The sequence below is a fragment of the Primulina eburnea genome, chromosome 1 (assembly GCF_022965805.1).
Source record: "Primulina eburnea isolate SZY01 chromosome 1, ASM2296580v1, whole genome shotgun sequence".
NCBI lineage: Eukaryota > Viridiplantae > Streptophyta > Magnoliopsida > Lamiales > Gesneriaceae > Primulina > Primulina eburnea.
The window spans coordinates 6,182,477-6,202,802 of NC_133101.1; the positions used below are offsets into that span (position 1 = coordinate 6,182,477).

The 20,326-nt window shown below is 33.8% G+C and overlaps 2 protein-coding genes across 2 annotated transcripts; one reads left to right on the plus strand and one right to left on the minus strand.

Moving 5' to 3' along the window:
- Nucleotides 1–5,028: 5,028 nt before the first annotated feature.
- Nucleotides 5,029–7,331, minus strand: LOC140824506 (ribulose bisphosphate carboxylase/oxygenase activase 2, chloroplastic-like). The gene is made up of 7 exons (XM_073186087.1): nt 7,175–7,331; nt 6,698–6,984; nt 6,489–6,594; nt 6,236–6,321; nt 5,668–6,140; nt 5,279–5,577; nt 5,029–5,192 (listed from the first exon to the last, which is right to left on the minus strand). The coding sequence occupies exons 1-6, from the start codon at nt 7,217–7,219 to the stop codon at nt 5,291–5,293; spliced, it is 1,284 nt and encodes a 427-aa protein (XP_073042188.1). The 5' UTR covers nt 7,220–7,331; the 3' UTR covers nt 5,029–5,192; nt 5,279–5,290.
- Nucleotides 7,332–14,751: 7,420 nt separating this feature from the next.
- On the plus strand, nt 14,752–15,638 carry LOC140810706 (LOB domain-containing protein 33-like). Its single transcript, XM_073168590.1, has 2 exons — nt 14,752–15,074; nt 15,159–15,638. The coding sequence occupies exons 1-2, from the start codon at nt 14,796–14,798 to the stop codon at nt 15,528–15,530; spliced, it is 651 nt and encodes a 216-aa protein (XP_073024691.1). The 5' UTR covers nt 14,752–14,795; the 3' UTR covers nt 15,531–15,638.
- The last annotated feature ends 4,688 nt before the right edge of the window (nt 15,639–20,326 follow it).

Here is a 20,326-nt window from a genome sequence, read left to right on the forward strand (position 1 = left end):
TTGACATGACGACATCAGAAATTGACGACGAGTACAACGTCACGCCAAAAAATAAACTAAAATAGTCGAAAATTAAAAATCAATGTATCAAAACAAGAATTTGAAAATTTAATAGACCAAAACAAAAAATTCGGACAAGTTACTACACCCAAAAAATTATTTTCCGTTTCATTTTTATTGACAATACAAGAAAATTAAAGTAATGATTTTGAAGGTGTTTGTTTGTCAAACAATTTTGAATCGATAGTTTGATATATATTCTCCGTTATTTTAATATTTTTTCCAAATCAACATCCAGATATTTACTAAAAACAAAGATACAAAAGATAGTTAAAGTGGGAAAGTTATATATATTAAAATCATGTTTAACAAAGCTAAATTATAAAAAAAAATATGTCTTTTGGATGTTTAATTAGGTAAATCACATAAAATGACTGGGATCAATTTATCATATCTTTCAAGCTAGAGTTAATTATATATAACTCGTTAAATCTCAAGATTGTTGAAACTATCTAATGACTATTAATTTTATGTATTTTGAAATCTTGAGCACACGAACTAAAAAAAGTAGGTCTATTGTGAGACGATCTCACGGATCTTTATCTGTGAGACGGGTCAACCCATACGATATTCACAATAAAAAGTAATACTTTTAGCATAAAAACTAATACTTTTTCATGAATGACCCAAATAAGATATACGCTTCACAAAATACAACCCGTGAGACCGTCTTACACAAGTTTTTGTCAACCGAAAAAGGTTTATGTGCTCAAGATTTAAAATTATTGAGACAAGTGTGTTCAAAATTTGAAAACGTGATAATTAATAAAAACAACTTTTTTTCATGAGGATGTTTAGTCACATCGAGATTTAACAGGAAATTAACCTTTCAAATTAAACCAAGAAATCTAAGCATGTAGTATCACAAATTACAACCGGTAAAATTATAAAAAATTAACAAATAAAAATTGATGTAATCTTAAAAAAATAGCTAAAAACTCCATAATCACCCTTCTTTGGGGGGTTTTTGAAATATTTTCAACGTCAACTCCAAATGTTCTACGTCTATTCTCTTTTTCATAAAATAATAATAATGTAGGCTTCAATACATTGTACCTGTTACCAGGGTTGTACCTGATAATTTTTTGGTATTAATTGAATAAAAAATATAGACCATCAAACTACAGGTCGCATTCAATTTTTTATTTTTGCATTTATAAATTTTTTCAATAATTAAACGGTGGCGTATAAGTTTAGATATAATTAAACACGGATCTTAATCTGTAAGACGAGTCAACCCTAAAAAGTAATACTCTTAGCATACAAAATAATATTTTTTCATGAATGACCCAAATAAGAGACTCGTCTCACAAATACGACCCGTGAGACCGTCTCACACAAGTTTTTGCCATAAAGAAGATAAATAATGTATAATGATTAGTATATTTATAGAATTATCAAATTATAATGCCAAAAAAATATAAATATTAATTTAAATTGTACTTGTCTAGCTATTTTGACATGTTAAGGATAAGAAAAAGGTTCAATTACAAGAATTTATTATCAAATGCACGACAAGACAAATGTTACTTCAAGAAAGATTCATATAATCACCTAACTTTTAATTAAAATTTCTGTTAGAATTAAAAGTAGAAAACTCAATTTTTTTAAAACAAAATCCAGTTTAAAAGGATTTTCTAGAAATATTTCAAAAAAATTCTGAATTAATCGAGAGGATTAAACTAAAATTAGAATATGATGATATGATAAAAATTCTATCAAATATCTAATAATATTTTAGTAATATTATAAAATATTACGTTAATATACACAGATCTATTTGTTATATATAATAAATTCCATATTCATTGGAACTCTAAGCTTTGAGTCTCATGTGAGACCGTTTCATGGATCATAATCTGTGAGATCAGTCAACCCTAACCATATTCACAATAAAAAGTAATACTCTTAACATAAAAAGTAATATTTTTTTATGGGTGACCCAAATAAGAGATCCGTCTCACAAATAAACTCGTTATTTTTGTAATCGCATCAGAATATTTTTTTTTTTTCGTTCTTTTATTTGTACGTTTAAGTGGTTATGCAATTTAATGATTTCGTGGCTAAACATTAAATATTTTCTGGGCCCGTCAAAATTGGGCTTGAAACTACTCTTAGGCCCACCTTAGGTACAGTTAGGCCCATTATATTTATGTGTTTTCCTTAAAAATTCTTATATTTTTACATACCTATATTTTTTGAAAACATTTTTAAAAAATGTGTTATCTAAGTGTAGCTTTTAAAGAACACTAGACGTGTATTTTTTATGTTTTTAAAATTAAAAAAGGACGATTAAACGAGAATTAAATTTTTTTATAGAGTAGTTTTCCAAACATCTTTTTAATTATTTTTAGCTATAAAATCAATTTTTTTTGAATAATTGTTCAAACAACTTTTAAAACATTTTTACATAGAAGGCAAAACTTGTGTGAGACGGTTTTACGGGTCGTATTTTGTGAGACAGATCTCTTATTTGAGTCATCAATGAAAAAATATTACTTTTTATGCTAAGAGTATTGTTTTTTTTTTTTTTTTTTTATAAGAGCTTGTAATTTATTCAAATCAAAGGAGAGAAATGTTTACGAGTTTACAAGCTTAGTCAACCAAGTTGGAAACTCACCGTTCACCCAACTAAATGGTGTAGGAGAGGAAGAAGAAAAAGAAGCTTACGCGTTAGCAATTACATTAGCCGATCTTCTAACATGGACAAGATTATCCACTGTTACGCTTTTCATCATCTCTTTGATTTCAGAAATTCATACCGAAGATTATCCACTGCTACGCTTTTCATCTTCTAACGTGGACAAGATTTCATCATCTCTTTGATTATCCATACCGATCTATCTACTATGACCCAAATTGCATCACAATTATTAGGGGATAGATTGACAAAGTCTGCACATTTTATTCCATATCGAAGAAGTTATAAATTCAAGGAAATAGCACAATTATACATTAAAATGATTTTGAAGTATCACGGTATCCCAATTTCGATAGTGTCAGATAGAGACCCGAGGTTTGCTTCAAGATTTTGGGAAAGCTTTCAAGATGCTTTGGGAATAAAACTGAGTATGAGCACTGTATACCATCCTCAAACGGATGGGAAATCTGAAAGAACCATCCAGAAACTCGAAGATATGTTAAGAACCATTGTGATGGATTTTAACATGGGATGACAAGAAGCTTTACCGTTGGTGGAGTTTGCTTATAATAATAGCTATCATGACAGCATTGGTATGACACCTTTTGAGGCACTTTATGGTAGGAAATGTCGTTCTCCTTTATTTTGGGAAGAAGTAGGCAAACGAAGTCTTATAGGTCCGGACGAAATACAACCAATGATCGAAAAAGTTCAATTGATAAAGAAAAGATTGATAGCAGCTCAAGACAGACAAAAGAGATATGTCGATCGAAGAAGGTGCATCTTATTTTCGGTAGCTCATTACATAAGAAATCTAAAGTTAAGCGTGCTTGACTTGGGGCAATTTTGGGATGGGTGACCTCCTGGGAAGTTTCCTAGGGTGCGTGTGAGTGAGGACATAAGTACGCTGGAAAGACCCCTCTTGATACAGTGAGGACAGTCGTCGAATCTGGACGTTACAGTTGGTATCAGAGCCGACCTCTCTTAGTACGATGTGGTTCGGGGACGAACCAAGCGGAAGCTGGTGGGCATGTGAGTCCCGAGGCCGAAGAGGGCAGGGGGTGATCGCCGGTGCCATGAGGTTGCACGGACAATGAGCGGCTCCTGGCAGGCTTCTAGGTGGAGGGAACATGAATGAAACGAACCCACACCGGAATAAGAAGGATTCTGAGACTGTTCAATGTAATGGACTGTACAGTTGAAGATGACTTAAAAGATTTGATATGTACTACTCATATCAAGAAGGTGCATCTTTTTTTGCATGTTTCTTGCAACCCAAGGAGCATATCGGATCAAGGTACTGAACTTCTTAGCATATTCGACCACAGTCATGGTCCCCTGTTTTAATTCAAAGAACTCTGTAACTTTTGAATATCTGTCTGCTTTAGGAAAATATTCTTCCAAAAATGCCTTCTTAAAGTCCCCCCAGGTAATCACACCTTGGTTTCTTCCAGAAGAGCCTTGACACTTTCCCACCAGTCATATGCATCATCTTTCAATAAGTAAACTGCAAGACGTACTTTGCTCCTATCATCGCATCCATAAGCCTCCAAACTCTGTTCCATGCGACGCATCCAGCTATCAGCCTGACTACCCTCTTCATTTCCATAGAATTTTGGTGGGTCTAATTTCAGAAAATCAGAAATTGTTGCTCTCATTCGAAATCCCACGGCTTTGCCTCTTGCAACTCTTGCTCTACCTCGCCCCTCATGATTTCCATTCTGATTATTGTTGTTGGCATCGTCTGATACATCGTCGTTCCTCCTCACTTGTCTACGTGGCAGCATTTCTATTCTGAGATCTTTAGCTTAAATGTGAATACTAAATCAAGAATCTTGGGTAGTAACAAAATCTTGAATTAGAAGTGCGCACAACCTAGGCAGTAGGAGTCAGTCAATTTGTTGGGTGAAGAAGCCTTTTTTTTTGTAACGTCGCTGATGAGATTTTTCTTTGGGTAGGATTCTCTTTCTCTTTTTGTTTTCTTATTTATTTATAAATATATGTGTGTATACGTTATGCAATATAATGGGCCAACAACTAATTGTTGTTTATTTTGTAAGCCCATTAATTAGTTATATTCTTATATACATATATTTACGAAATTTAATTGGCTAGGATTTAGGGTGTTACAGTCTCTTAGACCAGTCACCCCAATTAATATATAAGAACATATTTTGTTATGAATAATATAATGGTTTAAGTGTGTAGACAGCAGACTTGTTATTTTCGAATATATATTTAAAAGCAACAAAGATATCATCGGATTCGAAAATGAAAATCTTTGAAGCAAAAAAGAAAATATAAAAAAATGATTAACAGAATAAATATATGAACAAAGGCAGAAGTGCATGATATTATCACACAATTACAGGATAACAATCCAAGTGAAACCAAAAGCACCAAAATTAACTAGTTGCGTTATGGTGATCAGTTTCTACAAACTTTAGGCACAGGAACATTCACTCACTTTGCTGCATATTTATATCATAACCTGAAATAAAATAAACAAAATAAAATTAAATGTTTCATCTTATAATATTTATGAAATTAAGGTGGATTTAATCAATTAATTCGTACATGGAAAGCTGATCACTTGAAGAAAGCTCCACTGTCAATGGCATCCTTGTTAGCATCCCCAAGGGCAGCATCTTTCAAGTATGTTTCAGCCAATTGCACCCTCTTCACATTCTCCTGCTCCTTCACAAGCATGTATCCATACTCCATCAGCTTCTCTAGTGTCATCTCCGGCTGCTCGAATTTCGGCGGTCCTTCCCTCGAGTTAACTAGTTTCCGTCCCACCAGATCGACTCCGACAGTTGAAACCCACTTCCTTACTTCGTCGTCATACACTCTTGCCCTCAAAGCGCCAAAGAAATCTGCAGTTTATCTAATTTTTTAGTTGCAAATAAATAAATATGTATAGTGGTTTTGAACAAGATTGAAGGATATGAAGGTAGCTAGCATACCGATGGATTGGCCTGGGAAGGTGTCGACTAGGGTTACGATGGCTTCCAACGGGACGTTGTCGGTACGGAAAATGCCGGTGCAAACGCCGATACGGTCTTCACGTGTGGGAGCCCAGTAGAACTTCTCCATACGCCCGTCACGAATGAGGGGAGCATACAATGTGGAGAAGTCGTTACCCGTGCAGATGATAGGCACACGGGGGTTCACTTCTTTGTTATACATGCCGGGGAGCTGCACGTTGGTGGGGTTATCGGCGATGTTCATGAGTGTAGCGTTCACCATCTGGTTGTTGACGGTGTACTGAGTCGTCCCGCCCATACGCCCCGCGCCGGCGTCGAGATCGTTGATGAAGAGGCAGCACATCTTTCCCTTCCTGATGAAGTCGGCTGCTTCACGGTACCGTTGCCTAATCAGCTTCGCGGGCTCTCCGGCGTTCCCGCTTTCGAGCTCTCCGGCACTCATCATGATAGGGCTGTTCATACACGTATCGGTCAGGTTGATTTTCTTATCATTTTTATCAGATATTGAGATCATAAACCAACCAACAACAATTTATATGCAACATACTTGATTCCCATCTTGGCGAAGACAAGCTCGCATTGGAATGATTTTCCTTGCCCTTTGCCTCCCCAAACACCCAAAATAAGAGGAACCTGTCGAACATTAACAACCTCGAATCAAGTATTATTCTCTGAATAAGCATACATAAAAGGGTACCTTTTAACCTTCTATCTTAATTTATCGAAGAACGATCTTATAAAAATGATATATTAACTAATAAAAACCTTATATAATTAAGATGACTTGCATATGAGATCACCTTGATGTTAGGCAATGTCATGAAGTTCTTGGTGATGTGAACCACAACCTTGTCCATGAAAGACGGAGAAATGTAATATCCGGACTCTATGTTGTCAAAGTTATATCTGGTAGTAACGATTAACACTATTAATAATTGTTCATGCTAATTTTCACTAATATATGAAACAATTATACATAAAACCGAAAGTGAGAATATAGCAGTATTACGTTTTAAGTCCCTGGCTGAGGTACTCGTACGAGCTAAGGACGGCGTCGTGTGTTCCCATTCCGGAAGGAGCTTGAAAGAGAGCATCAACCAAACCCTTTCCTCTAGTAATATCTTGTTGATCATCGGAAATATCTTCACCTAGTCCCTTCCATCTGTCCTCCGCCACGATCTTGAAACTTGAACGCGAACTCTTTGGGAAGAATGCCAAATTCACCTTCTTTAAGCTACTTCCAAAGAAGGATGAGCTGGGGACTGCAGCTCCAGCCCCAGATCCATTCAAACTCACCTGCAATATTCAACTTGATCTTATTATACTCTTGATGTAATTGATCATACTAGTAAAGTCAAGAAAGTGCTTGAAGTTTGTTTAGATTAGTTTCCATTTTGATTCAAAACTTAGACTACTTTAACAAAATCCCATATCACATTATATCTATACAGGACACAAACTAAACCCCTCGAAGAAATTAGAATACCGGCGCCCGGTTAACGGATCCAATGGTCGGGACTGCGGCAACCATTGCTGTAAGTGATCGAAGTGGATGTGATATAAGATTGTGGAGTTTGTATTCCAATTCAAGAGCAGTGAGAGCCACTCTGAAGAGATAAGGGAAGTCGCGTGGGATAACTTATAGTATGGGAAAACTTTGAATTGTGGACACAAATTAAAATCTTGAGGATTAGGCATTGTTTTCCCATTGGCCATACAATAGAGATTGGCCCACAAGCCACGTGGCAAACAAAGAATGGAAGGAAATTTTTTTTTCCTTTTTGTTAGAATAATCTTCATAGATTCACAAGTTTTTGAAAATTTGAGGTTATTATTTTTGGTCTACTCTTATCCAATCAAAATTTAGTAATTTCACTTGTCACATTGTTTTCTTGGCATTACATCGGGACATTGTAGGCTTTATCCTTTTTTTCTATGGCATAGAATCTTGAAAACCATCGTTTTGTCTTCCGATTATAGAATGTGTCCTCCATGGCCCGGATTACGCCTAAATTACAGAAATTTCAATACGATATGAGAATATGAAATATAATTATATCTATACCAACAAAATTTACAGTATATATCTATACCTACTATTTTACAACTATTAAATGAGTGAGTCTCATGTGAGACCGTCTCACGGGTCATAATCCGTAAGACGGGTCAACCCTACCCATATTCACAATTAAAAGTGATACTCTTAGCATAAAAAGTAATACTTTTTCATGGGTGACCCAAATAAGAGATTCGTCTCACAAATACGACCCGTGAGACCGTCTCATACAAGTTTTTGTCATATTAAATAGACATCATCTCTGCTCTTAAAAACACAATGAATTTTCTGTTATTTTTAGTGAATAAGTACTATTTAGAGAAAATTAATGTTTCATCCTATAAGTTTACATTTTTTTTTACTTTTGATCATGTAAATCTTCTAAGTTTAATTTAAATCCAATTAGTTGTATTTGATTTTTGTAGGACAAAATGTTTGTCGTTTATCAAAATTTATAGGTACAGTTTGATCGATGTTAGCAAGAGAAATCATTGCACTGCACCCCCGATAATCTCGTCTCAATTTTTATATTCATAATGACAATCTATGAAAATCGAACTCATAACATTTGTTGGAACTTTTCAAGTTCGCAATCTTGATTTTGATGTTAACAAAACTTGTTATTGTGTTTCTAACATATTTACTCAAGTGTGAAGTTACAAACACAAGAAGCAAGCTGAAACTGAATTTTGCACAAACTAAATTTCTGGCAAGCTTCGGTGTTTTGAAGATATCGCTCAACTGGATGATCCAAATGACAATCCGCGAATTGGAGTGATTAGAAAACTCAATTTGGAACAAATCATATTTCACGTCAGTTGGGCAAAATCGGATGTTATCAAGGGCTCACTGATCGCTGAAGTGACGAACTGATTGCACGAAAACAGCAATCAGTTGGCTTTGAGCAGCTGTGGTATTTTGGTCATATCTCTCAGCTCGGTTATCGAAACGAAGCGATTCAGTATGCGTTGGAAAGATAAGACAAAGATCTACAAATCATTCTTATAAGTCAAAGTCTGAATCGAAGCTTACGATGCTTATAAATGATGATGAAACTACTTGATTCTGCACCAACTGAAATCAGTTAGGCTGATTTCAGCAAACCAGTTGAAACTCAACTGAACCAGACCTGCTGAACTGAACCAGCTGCTGACCTGCTGAACTGAACCAGCTGCTGACCAGTTGAACTGAACGATCAGTTGAGTTGACTAGAGTTGACCAGTTGACCAGAGTTGACCAGTCGAGAAAATTGCTGAATTTGACCGTTGCAATTCCCGAAACAGCACAGAAACTTTCCAAACGGTCATATTCTTGTGTCTAACGTATATATCAATGTTGGGGCTTATAAATACAACATATTGAAGATCAAACAATAGCTTTGGAAGGGGATTCAAAGCATGGACAGTTAGCATGAAGAAATCAGCTAGTTGAGAACACAAGCCCTTCTGTGTGGATACATTTGAGATGTGCACTGTAAAAGATAAATTCCTCACACACACACAATCACTCACACATATATGAGAGAGTTGAGTTTACAAGTTTAGTTGAGTGAGTCTTGCAAAAAGACGTAAAACTTGTGTATGTAGTATTTGCATATGAGACATTAAACAATATGCTGATTGTGAGGTGCTGCCTACAATCTTGAGTGCTAGGAGTTCTAGTTGGGTGCTGCCCTTCCGGATCGGGTTTGTACAAAGAGTTGTATGAATCAAAGTCTTCTAGTGGATCCTTCCCAAGGGGAAGAAGGGTGACGTAGGAGTATTTGAAATCTCCGAACATCCATAAACAAATTCGTGTCTATTTCTTTATTGCATTTACTTATCATTTCATAGTTTTAAAGAAGCATTGTTGAAGCATTTTATGTGTTCTTCAAATACCAAAATATTGTACACCAAGTGTTTGATAAAATGCTTCAACTGAATATTTTAACTCATTCAACGTGCATATATTTTAAATGGTTTACAAAATATTTATTCGGTTTCTACGAAGGATTATTTCGAGTATTTTCCGCTTGGTTTGAACACCAAACTCGATTTAATTCATCGGTGTTCAATATTTCAAGAACCGAGCTATTTTAGCTCAACGATTACCCCCCTAATCGATCCTATCAACATTGACTCTTATATCACTTGTATGTATATGTATTTTTCGTTTTACCAAAATGTATATACAATAGTAACAATGCAACTCAAATAGTTCGTTCTCTTATAAAAGATAATTATTGTGCCCCAACACTTTTACTTTCTTTATTTTTTTCAAGGAGAACTAGCGTGTCTTGGACATGTTAGTAATAATTTGTATCATATAAACAAAATTTTGTGTCACTTGAAATTTTAGTCCAATAGGTAGATATTTGTTATTTCATCTAAGAGCTGACTAATTAACCTACAAATTGTTCACGAGCAAACGAATCGAATATTGTAAAACTTGAGCTTAGTCCGTTTATCTTAACGAGCCTCAGCAAACGAGCTTAAACAAAGTTTTATCGAAATTCGAATAACTCATGTGCAACAAGTGCCAGAAATATTTTTTCTTGTGGGCAGAATATGTTTAAATATTAATTTGAACTTCATATCATAGAAAAAAGAAGAAGTTAAAGGAAGAACGGCTGGTTTTTTTCTTCTCAATACTGGTTTACGGTCTACACCTAATAACCCTTTGAATTGGGCGTTGGACTTTAAATCTACACATTTAATTACCCATTTAAATTGGGCTTTAAACATTAATTGGACTTTAAAATCAAATCCATTCTTTTTTGTTTTTGTGAATTGGGCTTTAGACATGTATACCTAAGCCTAAAATGTAAAAATTATCTGCCGGGCTTATGCCCAGCTTTTCCCACATTGACCTACGCTCCTGCGTGCAACACTCGGACACAATTGAGTCGATCTACGCTATATTTGAAGTAACGTAACATCCCCTTATACTTTAATACAGTATATTTCAATTAATCATCCGGGGACCCCTGCATATTTTTATTTTGAATTTAGAGAATTAATTGAAAATGTTGTATTAAAACATATAGAGAATGTTATTTCATATGTATCATAGTCGACTGATCTGAGTCCACTTAATCTATATATGTCGCATTTGAAGGACAATAATTAAATGCATACTTTAGTATTAAAAATACACATATTAAGGGGAGAGTACTCCTAATTAAGATCAAATAAACCCAAGCTCCATTACATTAAATTACTCGTGCATATATACTTAGATTATTGTTGTAAGTGGTTTTTTTGATTTTTATTTTTCAATTTGTTAAAATTTCTATGTATTTTGTATGAACTCGAGACAAATATAGTTGTATGTTTTATAAGCATATATAAGAGTTTGCAATCGGAAATGGGATACTCTAGCGATGAATCAATCAGCTTGAACTAATTGGTAAGAATATGTGTTCCAAACCAGTGGCGGATGCAAGTCGGGGCTGGCCTAGGCTGTAGGAATTCCTTTATATTTAGACAAGTTAACCAACACCCGCAATTTAGTCCCAAAGAACCACGTACACCACGGCTGGTGTAAGATCGATCTTCCCTTTCCAAATGCACTCGTGACAAAATAAAAAATAACATTCTCATGTGTAAAAATAAAGACAAGTTAGTTCTCACTAGTCTTAGCTGAATAAGTTAGCAAGCCTAACACTAAAAAATAAAAAATATTTAATAAATAATAATAATAATGGAATTGGACTACTTAATCTCTATGTCGAAAAGCAGTAGAATGGCTCCTCCCCACCATTTTCTTTAGGCATTGAAAAGACGGAAAGTTCGAATCTCATGTCAACAGAAATGGCATTTTGTCTCCAATTGTCTCTTCAATTTGCTATTTCTAGAGACTTGAAGCACAAAAATCATTCAACAGTTTTAACCACTTCAACATGTTTTCTTCAAATTTGTTCTCCTTGCCTTGATATATAAAATGTACCTAGATACATATATACACAAATACACATGCAAACTATATATGTATTTAAATCAAGTAGTCGCGGTTATCGCTGATAGCCTGATACGTCGAAAACGCTAATAATCATCTTTTTTGGCTGATAATCTTCTTCCTTCTTGGGCTCCAACAGAGAAGTTGGATACCATTTTTGGCTCAGTACTTGAGAAGAAAAATAGGACCATGCATATTATCAACCAAGAAAAATAGTGGCAAACAGCCAAGACAATGATGCAAGTGCTTTGCGTAAAGAATGAATAACAAATTCAGCAGCCATTTGATTTTTTATTTTACTTTTTTTTAATATCTAACATCATGTGCTGCAAGTTCCAATATGTAAATATCTCCATCGACACTCCACGTTTATGATATAATTTCATTGATAAGATTTAAGTTGCAACGATACCACGATTTTAATTTACAATTAATAGTAAATCTTTGTGTAGGACTGAGCGCTTGCCGCTTTACCAAAAGTTATAGCTGGTGGTGATAGTGCAACTCAAATCTTTTAAACCACATAGCTCAAGCACCACGGTTCGATCGCTTTACCAAGCAATGACAATTACTACACCCAACAATTTGGATAATCGAGGCATGCAGGATTATACACGAAAGATCCTTTTTGGCTCTCTCTTTAGCCCTATGTCTCGTATCCCTTAGGAGGTCTTCCTCCACTAGCCCAAGTTTGTCTATGAAGAACGGTTCAAGTACCGTTGATATAGTTGAAGCGTAGTCAAAATATGATTTTTGGGGGTGGAATTTGTGGCGACAACCTATAGGGTTTATAGTTTTTAAAATTTCTTCTCTAGCCGACACTACGAGTATAATTGCGAAATCAGATATATATCTTTTCACTTAATCTAATAGTAAGAAATTATATCGAAAACTCAAATTTACACAAAAATTTCAAACAACTTTTTATACAAATTAGAGAGAGATAACACAAGTACTTGGAACTTTTAAAAAAAGACATTATGTTGAGCTAATTGAGTAGAATGGGTAAGCACAAAAGTAAATTCACTTTCATCACATCCAATTGGTGCAAAGAATGAAATATTAACAATGAAAAGGGCCAAATTATAATTATAATATGTAAAAGGCATTATGAAACTAAAATTATAACCATAATTATAATATGTAAAAGGCATTATGAGTAGTCATTATTGAGAAATAAAGAGACAAGCACACTATTGTACTTTGGCTACTCACCTATTCCAAAAAACATTAATATAGGCTACTTGCTAATCAGCATTATTCTCATTTTTTGAGCCACCTATTCAAATGTTGATTGGACATGGAAATCTATATTATATTTATATACTATATTGTTGTAATAATTAAGGGATTTTTCAATAATAATAAATTAAGGGTTTAGGAAAAGAATTTTGGTGATATGATTGTTATGAATCAAGAAAATAAAAAAGATTTTTATTGAATGTCATATATTGGAAAATAACAAAAAATCCTATTTAAATACTTATTGTAATTAATTATGTAAAAAAAAATAAAAAACATTCGTGTTTGAAGTTCATATTTTAACATGATTTCTAAACTTTTGACAAAATTATTTATTAATACCAAAAAATATTGTGCATGGATAACCTAAAATTAGAAAAACAAATTGAAAAGCTAGTGCTGAAAGTTTGTTTGTATGTCTGGCATTTTTGTAAGCCGTCAAAGTTTAGTCTTAATAAAAAAATTTAGTCATGTAAACCGTCAAAGTTTGTTTGTATGTCTGGCATTTTTGTAAGCCGTCAAAGTTTAGTCTTAATAAAATAAATTGTTTTTATTTTTTTTCATCAAAGTGATGTTATACATAACATTGCCGAGTTCACCTAAGAAGGACTAGCTAGAAGCAAACAAAAAAAATAAACAAGCTTAGGATATAAAGACCAAGTTTTGACGACTTAGACGAGCAAAACCCAAAACATGTCAACCTACACAAAAGTTTGTGCAAAATCTCCCCGAAATTACAAAGTTCTCATATATATTATGCGTAACGCTATTGATTGTAAATTACTCCAATTGCGAACCACTTCCATATAATCTGCAAATTTTTCGCTTGGGCTCACAATGAAGTAACAGCTTGTTTGTGCGAGATTTCCACTGGTGGAATTCTATGTAAAAAAAAAATAGTGAGAAAAGCACCATTCCTTTCTTTCCTTTTCGATCAGCAGATATAGTATATGTGTACGATATTATTTTACTACTATTTATTATTATAATAAAATGCCCAAAAAATTCTTATAATTTTAACCTGACCAAATTTTTTTATATAAAAAACTAGTATAAAAATTCATCCCCTGAAAATCTTAATTTTAACATAATTTTCAAATTTTTTTTTAGAGAAAATTACTCAACACTTATAATATTATTATAAATGGCAAAAACTTGTATGAGACGGTCTCACGAGTCGTATTTTGTGAGACAGATATCTTATTTGGGTCATCAATGAAAAAGTATTACTTTTTATGCTAAGAGTATTACTTTTTATTGTGAATATCGGTAGGGTTGACCCGTCTCACAGATAAAGATTCGTGAGACCGTCTCACACAAGTTTTTGCCGTATTTTGTGAGACAGATCTCTTATTTGGGTTATCAATGAAAAAATATTACTTTTTATGCTAAGAGTATTACTTTTTATTGTAAATATTGGTAGGGATTGACCAGTCTCACAGATAAAGAATCGTGAGACCGTCTCACAAGATACCTACTCATTATAAATAAAGCTATATGGATTTTTTCGGTGTATCTTTAATATGAAATTATATTTTCAGTATCCTACTATCTGAATGTTAATTTAATGATATGTGTTTCCATTTATCTAGAAATAAGTGTACTAAGGTGAACTATTAAGTAGACCACAAAGAAGGAAAGGTTACTCAATTTGTGAATGAAATTGCTGCCCACAAAGGAGACCTAAAAGAATTTCACTTTTGACATAAAGTAGGAATGTCCCTTGAACCTAATGAAAGGCACATCCAACTCTTTTTAGCACAATTATATAAATCTTAGATCCTAATTCCCCCAAGCTTACACAAACATATAGACTTGTGGTAAAACTAAGATCACCAAGAACATCAAAAATATAGATAACTAAAAGGCAAAAATGACGGGACTCGGCTCATCGTGTGGCGCTTGCAAGTTCTTGAGAAGACGGTGCACCAGCGACTGCGTCTTCGCGCCATACTTCTGTTACGAGCAAGCAGCGACGCACTTCTCAGCTGTTCACAAGGTTTTTGGAGCAAGTAACGTCTCAAAGCTATTGTTGCATCTCCCGGTGCACAGTAGAAGTGATGCGGCCATTACCATATCTTACGAGGCCCTTGCACGTATGCATGACCCGATTTACGGTTGTGTAGCGCATATATTTGCTCTACAGCAACAGGTTAATTTCTTCTGTTAACGTAACTCTAGGAAAATCTTGTGTTCAACCCATTTCACTATAATGGTTGGTGGAGTTATGGTGCAGGTGGCTAGCATAAAAGAGGAGATAGAAATGCTCGGAAATCAAATGGCTAATCTCGGAGTCGACATGGCTAGAATCGCAGCACCTCATGAGACCGATCACCCGTACTTCGTTACACAGCCATCTATCGGGTGTGAGGTCATAGACGACCGTGGTAGCCTGCAGAGTTTGCCGATTTCGCACTGGGGGCATGAATCTATGAACCAAGTTTTCTGCAGCCATGCGGGGACGTGGCAGAAGCCTGGAATCGAGGATGAGAATTCTCAAGCATACTTAGATTCGAGTATCTTAGAAAGTCTTGTGGAAGAACTGAACCAAGATTACTATTTACACCTCACCATGGCTGAAGAATTCAGTGCCATTAATGGAAGATGATCCAAGATGAAACTCACCTAGCTAATTTCACCAGTACTCTTCGTGTACTTCCTGATGTTGAGATCACTGCAAGAACTGTGATGGCGTTAATTAGTTCAAACTTGTAGTAATTTCAATATCTAGGATAAATACTAGCAGAGTAAAAAAAATGGAAAAAATTATAAAATCGGTACGTATCAGTTGGTCTAATTCTGACTTTGATATCCTTAGTTGATCAAATATTTGTCCTTTTTCTGTTGAGACTAATGTGTCATGCATGTTTCGTTGTTAACATGACGTCGAATATTGCTATCATGTCTTAACACCCCGACAAGAAAAAAAAATAAAATGAAAAATAAGCTGAATGATTAAACGATTTTAATTTATCAACTAGATGGTTAGATCAATATCAGGCAACTTTACATGTACACTTCTGATATTTTTATCAAAGAAAATTTATAATATGATCATGTTCCATATGCATGGTGTCTTGGATCCGAAAGTGAGATTGTATATCACATTTATTGTTTAGTGTGGATTTGACGATTTGGTATATATTAAATCCTCAGTGTGTTCAAAGCTCAAGAAATCCCACTACTAAAGTATCTTCACATTGAAATCTATCATGGGCGAGAAACCAATTACAAAGTTCGAGTTCAATAAACCAAAAGTCTGCCAACATTGTGTTAAATTTGAAAAGTATCCCATCTCAAAATATTCTGCTTGGCTTTGGCTGAGATCGAGTCGAAATAGAGCATCCTTATCAAGCGAATGCAAATAATAGATATGTTACTATCAAACATTTATCACTGTGTCAGAAGATATAGTTGTAAGCAGGGCGGCAGAGCCACGATTCAAAATTACATGGGATTGGCTTCATCCCATACTGTATTTAATAAAATAAATAATTAACTAAAAAATTTAAAATAAAAACATGTAAACACTGACCTCATGAAAACATAGAACAAGGGTATTTAATATTTAATACCCTCAAAAACATGTAGCTAAAACGCTACTGAAGTTGTGATCTTCGATTTTTCTTAATTTAACTTATTATGGCTAACTATATCAGATCAACATTACCGACACTAAAGAATTGTTACTTTAATCCAATAAACTCGAAAAATTATAATTATTCCAAAACAATTCCCGAAGTTAACATTTGACAATCCTAAGACATAATACATTTAAATATAAAATTTTTATAGGCTTGTAAGTTCGAAAATCTCATTTACATAATTTTGAATTTTTCAGAAATTCCTACAAAATTTCATAAATTTGCATTTATATTTTCTATAGGATCTATACATCCAAATAAAAAATAATCAACATAAAATTTGAAAACCCACAATATAAAATCTAAAAATTCGAAATAATGCCCAAATAAATTCCAAAAAATTATCAATACCTCCAATCGGCTCAAATATAGTGCCTAAAATCATCAATTTAAATATATCAATTATTGGAATTCAGAAGAACCAAAATACACCCAAATTTCGAAACACTAAAATCTGAAATTACTATTAAAATTCGAAATCTAACTTAGAACAACAAGAACAAGCTGTAGTTAGTCTAATATTAAAATTTTCTCACGATTTCCGGTGCAAATGACGACCGATGGGCGACGGTCGATTTCAAGACGGAAAAGAAATTTCGAAAATTTGGTATCAAAAGAAAGTTTACATCGCGGGCTTTCTGAATCTAAAATCGATTTTGAAAATCGACGACTGACGGTGAAATTACGGCCATTTCAAGTAACGAAAATTGTGATGGCTTGAGGGAGAAGAATGGAGATGCCACAAGTAGGGGTGGGCAATCAAATCGAGTTTTTCGGGTTCCACCCGACCCGAACCCAATCGGGTGCAATTTTCGGGTAAAATCGGGTACCCGAACCCGATTATATTTTTGTCGGGTCGTGTTCGGGTATAAAATTGCTACCTGAATTATCCAATCGGATACCCCGAATGTTTTTAAAAATAAATAATAAAAAAAACATATGAGTTTATAATTGGACCGGTCCACTTTAATAAATTGGAAACCCATTTTGCAAAAAAAAAAAAAAAACATATGGGCTGTGTACGTTTGTTTACAATCTACTTAGATATATTGAAAAGATTGACAAAGATATTTTAATTTAATTTTATATATTTTAGATATATCTCAACATTTCGAAGTACTAACATTTTATTTTCTTTCTTTTTTTGCAGAGTTGACAAAATTGGGTGGTGATACATCTATTATTGATGTTTGATTATCATGATTAATTCAACGATAAATATGAAAAAAATGTAATCAATTCAAAGTTGGAAGTTTAATTATTATTTATTTTATGGATTTTATTTCCTACATTGATGAAAAACATAAATTATTGATATACTTTATCTTTGTTTTATGATGTTCATTTTTTGTTAATAAATTTACATCTTTATGCATGTGATGAAACATTCCAGATGATATTTTGAAAGTCAAACAAGAAGTTGATTCTGATTTTTTCGGTGAAGACCTAAGTTGGATTTCGAAATTAGACTTGTTAATTTCTTATATATGCATCTAAATTATAGTTTATGCTCGATTTTTTTGTGATTAACTTTTGTAGACATTCAAGAGACAATATTATTTTGATAATCCTATTTTCTCGTCACGTATTATTTGATAGGCACAAAATGATAAAATGTTATTTTCTAAAAAATAATAATAATAAAAATAAAAACCCGAACATTTTAGGCGGGTATTGTCCAGAATCGGATCGGATTCAAGTAATGAAAATGCTATCCGAAAAAATCGAGTACCCGATCCGAACTATCCCGAAACCCGAAAAACCCGACCTGTGCCCACCCCTAGTCACAAGGAGTGCAGAGAGTGAATAAGAGAGAGAAAATTGATCGGGGCTAATCAACAAATATTTAAATTAAAACATACCTCTTATTTTTAAAACATTATGTGGGCCTAGAGCACAACCTAGCCCCTAACCTAGCTCTGCCCTTGGTCGTAAGTCAAGACATAACTTTATTTCCTTATACAAAAAGCAGCGGAAAGTACACATACTTTAATTCTAAAGAGTCAGGTTGTTAGGCTCATGAGTCCTAGGAAGTGCATGTCAATCTGCTGTTGATGTCTCATTTCCTTTAGATATCAGTCGTACTATTTTTCTTCTGTTGATCTGATCCTCAATAGAGACAATACTACATGTTAAGATCGACGTCCTGATCTTGTCTTCTTTCCGGCTAAAGCTTCAAGTCTCAATACAAAGTCAAAGAGAAAATAATAGAAAAATAAATACTTATTCTTCAACCGCCCCTGTGTAGCTGCAAATATTTTTTAGAATCTATCAAATCAACCAAATCAAGCGACACAACATCAACATTTTGACGTACGAGAATATCCCACAAAGTTATTAATCTCGATATTATTTTCACTATACACTGCTTAATATAACAAAATATTTAAAAAAAAACTCATCATTTCAAATAAGTCATTAATCCAAATGCAGGCTTAACCTTGATTTGATTATATAGTCTTTGGATTTCTGAAAATAACTTTTAAATTCGATTTTTTGTCAGGTTAGCTGAGTTTGAGTAGATCGGTCAAACTCGAGGCCACATCGTCCTTGTTGATTTGTTTTTTCTTCTATGCTCAAGCTGGGGATCTTACGTACAATTTTGATTTACCGATTTTTTCAAAAAAGAAAAAAAAAAACTTTCATTTCCGGATGTGTATTGTTGACTACTATTTTTAGATGTATCAGTACTAAAAATCGTTTGAATCAAAATCGAATGAAACTGAATACTACGTGTCAATGAAGCATTGGTGTATATTAGTCTAAGTCCAATTAAAATAATTAATTTGGTCTAAAATTATCACTCAACCAAGACCCACACATTGGTTGAGTGATAATTTTAGACCAAATTAATTATTTTAATTGAACTTAGACTATATATTTGTGTGTGTGTACCCCCACCTTTACAAATAAATATTTCATTTGGGTTTTTAGTTCACTAATTTATGTAATTTTAAATTTTATTCTTTTAACTCGTTAAAATTTTATTTTTCCTGAGCAAAAAAAAAATATTTGATTTGCAATAAACTCGATTTTATTTTAAAAAATACAGACTACTGTACATATTTAGAGTATATATAGGCAGTGGGTGTAATAGTTCTTGAAAAATAAAATATTATTTGATTTGAAAAAAAAAATTGTCGCGTCAATCAAGACAGAACAGTGACAGAATCACCTGGAAGACCTATTTCACACTATATAAAGGGTTAAACACCCAATAAATTTGCCGTATTTTCCTTCTTATACAATACTACTAGAGAAACTAAAAGAATCAAACCGGTGGTATTTGGTGGTCTGTTTATTTAAAAAGAGCTAGAAAAAAAATAGCTAGAAAAAAGCCTCCCCTATTCTCAAATGTCAATATAAATAAATGTAAAGATCATGGGCAGTAGATTGTACTAACATGATACTCAGTTTATGATCATACACAACTGATGGTCATGGGTCGTAGATTGGTCCAACCAGAGTCGTAACTCATGTCCATGCACCGTCATCCATAATAGCCAAATCGGCACCAACATTTTAAGAATCTAGGTACTTAAGTTTGGAAATCTTGGGTTCATGAAGTGTTGACGGAGGTGAAAAAAATCACTTTCCATGGGCTGAAATATTCTATGAGTGATGGTGTATTGACATGTGCTATGGCTCATGCTGGACCAACCTACGGCTCATTACGAGTAGTTGTGCATGAGCATGAGTTGAGTCTCATGATGAACCAACCTACTACTCATGCACAAAAAAGATAAGAATTAACAAGCTA

Excerpts from the sequence above, each read along its gene's own strand:
- LOC140824506 (XM_073186087.1), bottom strand. The coding sequence starts at position 7,219 with ATGGTTGCCGCAGTCCCGACCATTGGATCCGTTAACCGGGCGCCG. Across the intron at positions 6,985-7,174 it reads GATCCGTTAACCGGGCGCCG|GTGAGTTTGAATGGATCTGG; the intron begins GTATTCTAATTT and ends TGAATATTGCAG. Across the intron at positions 5,578-5,667 it reads CTTCCCAGGCCAATCCATCG|ATTTCTTTGGCGCTTTGAGG; the intron begins GTATGCTAGCTA and ends GATAAACTGCAG.
- LOC140810706 (XM_073168590.1), top strand. The coding sequence starts at position 14,796 with ATGACGGGACTCGGCTCATCGTGTGGCGCTTGCAAGTTCTTGAGAAGA. Across the intron at positions 15,075-15,158 it reads TATTTGCTCTACAGCAACAG|GTGGCTAGCATAAAAGAGGA; the intron begins GTTAATTTCTTC and ends GTTATGGTGCAG.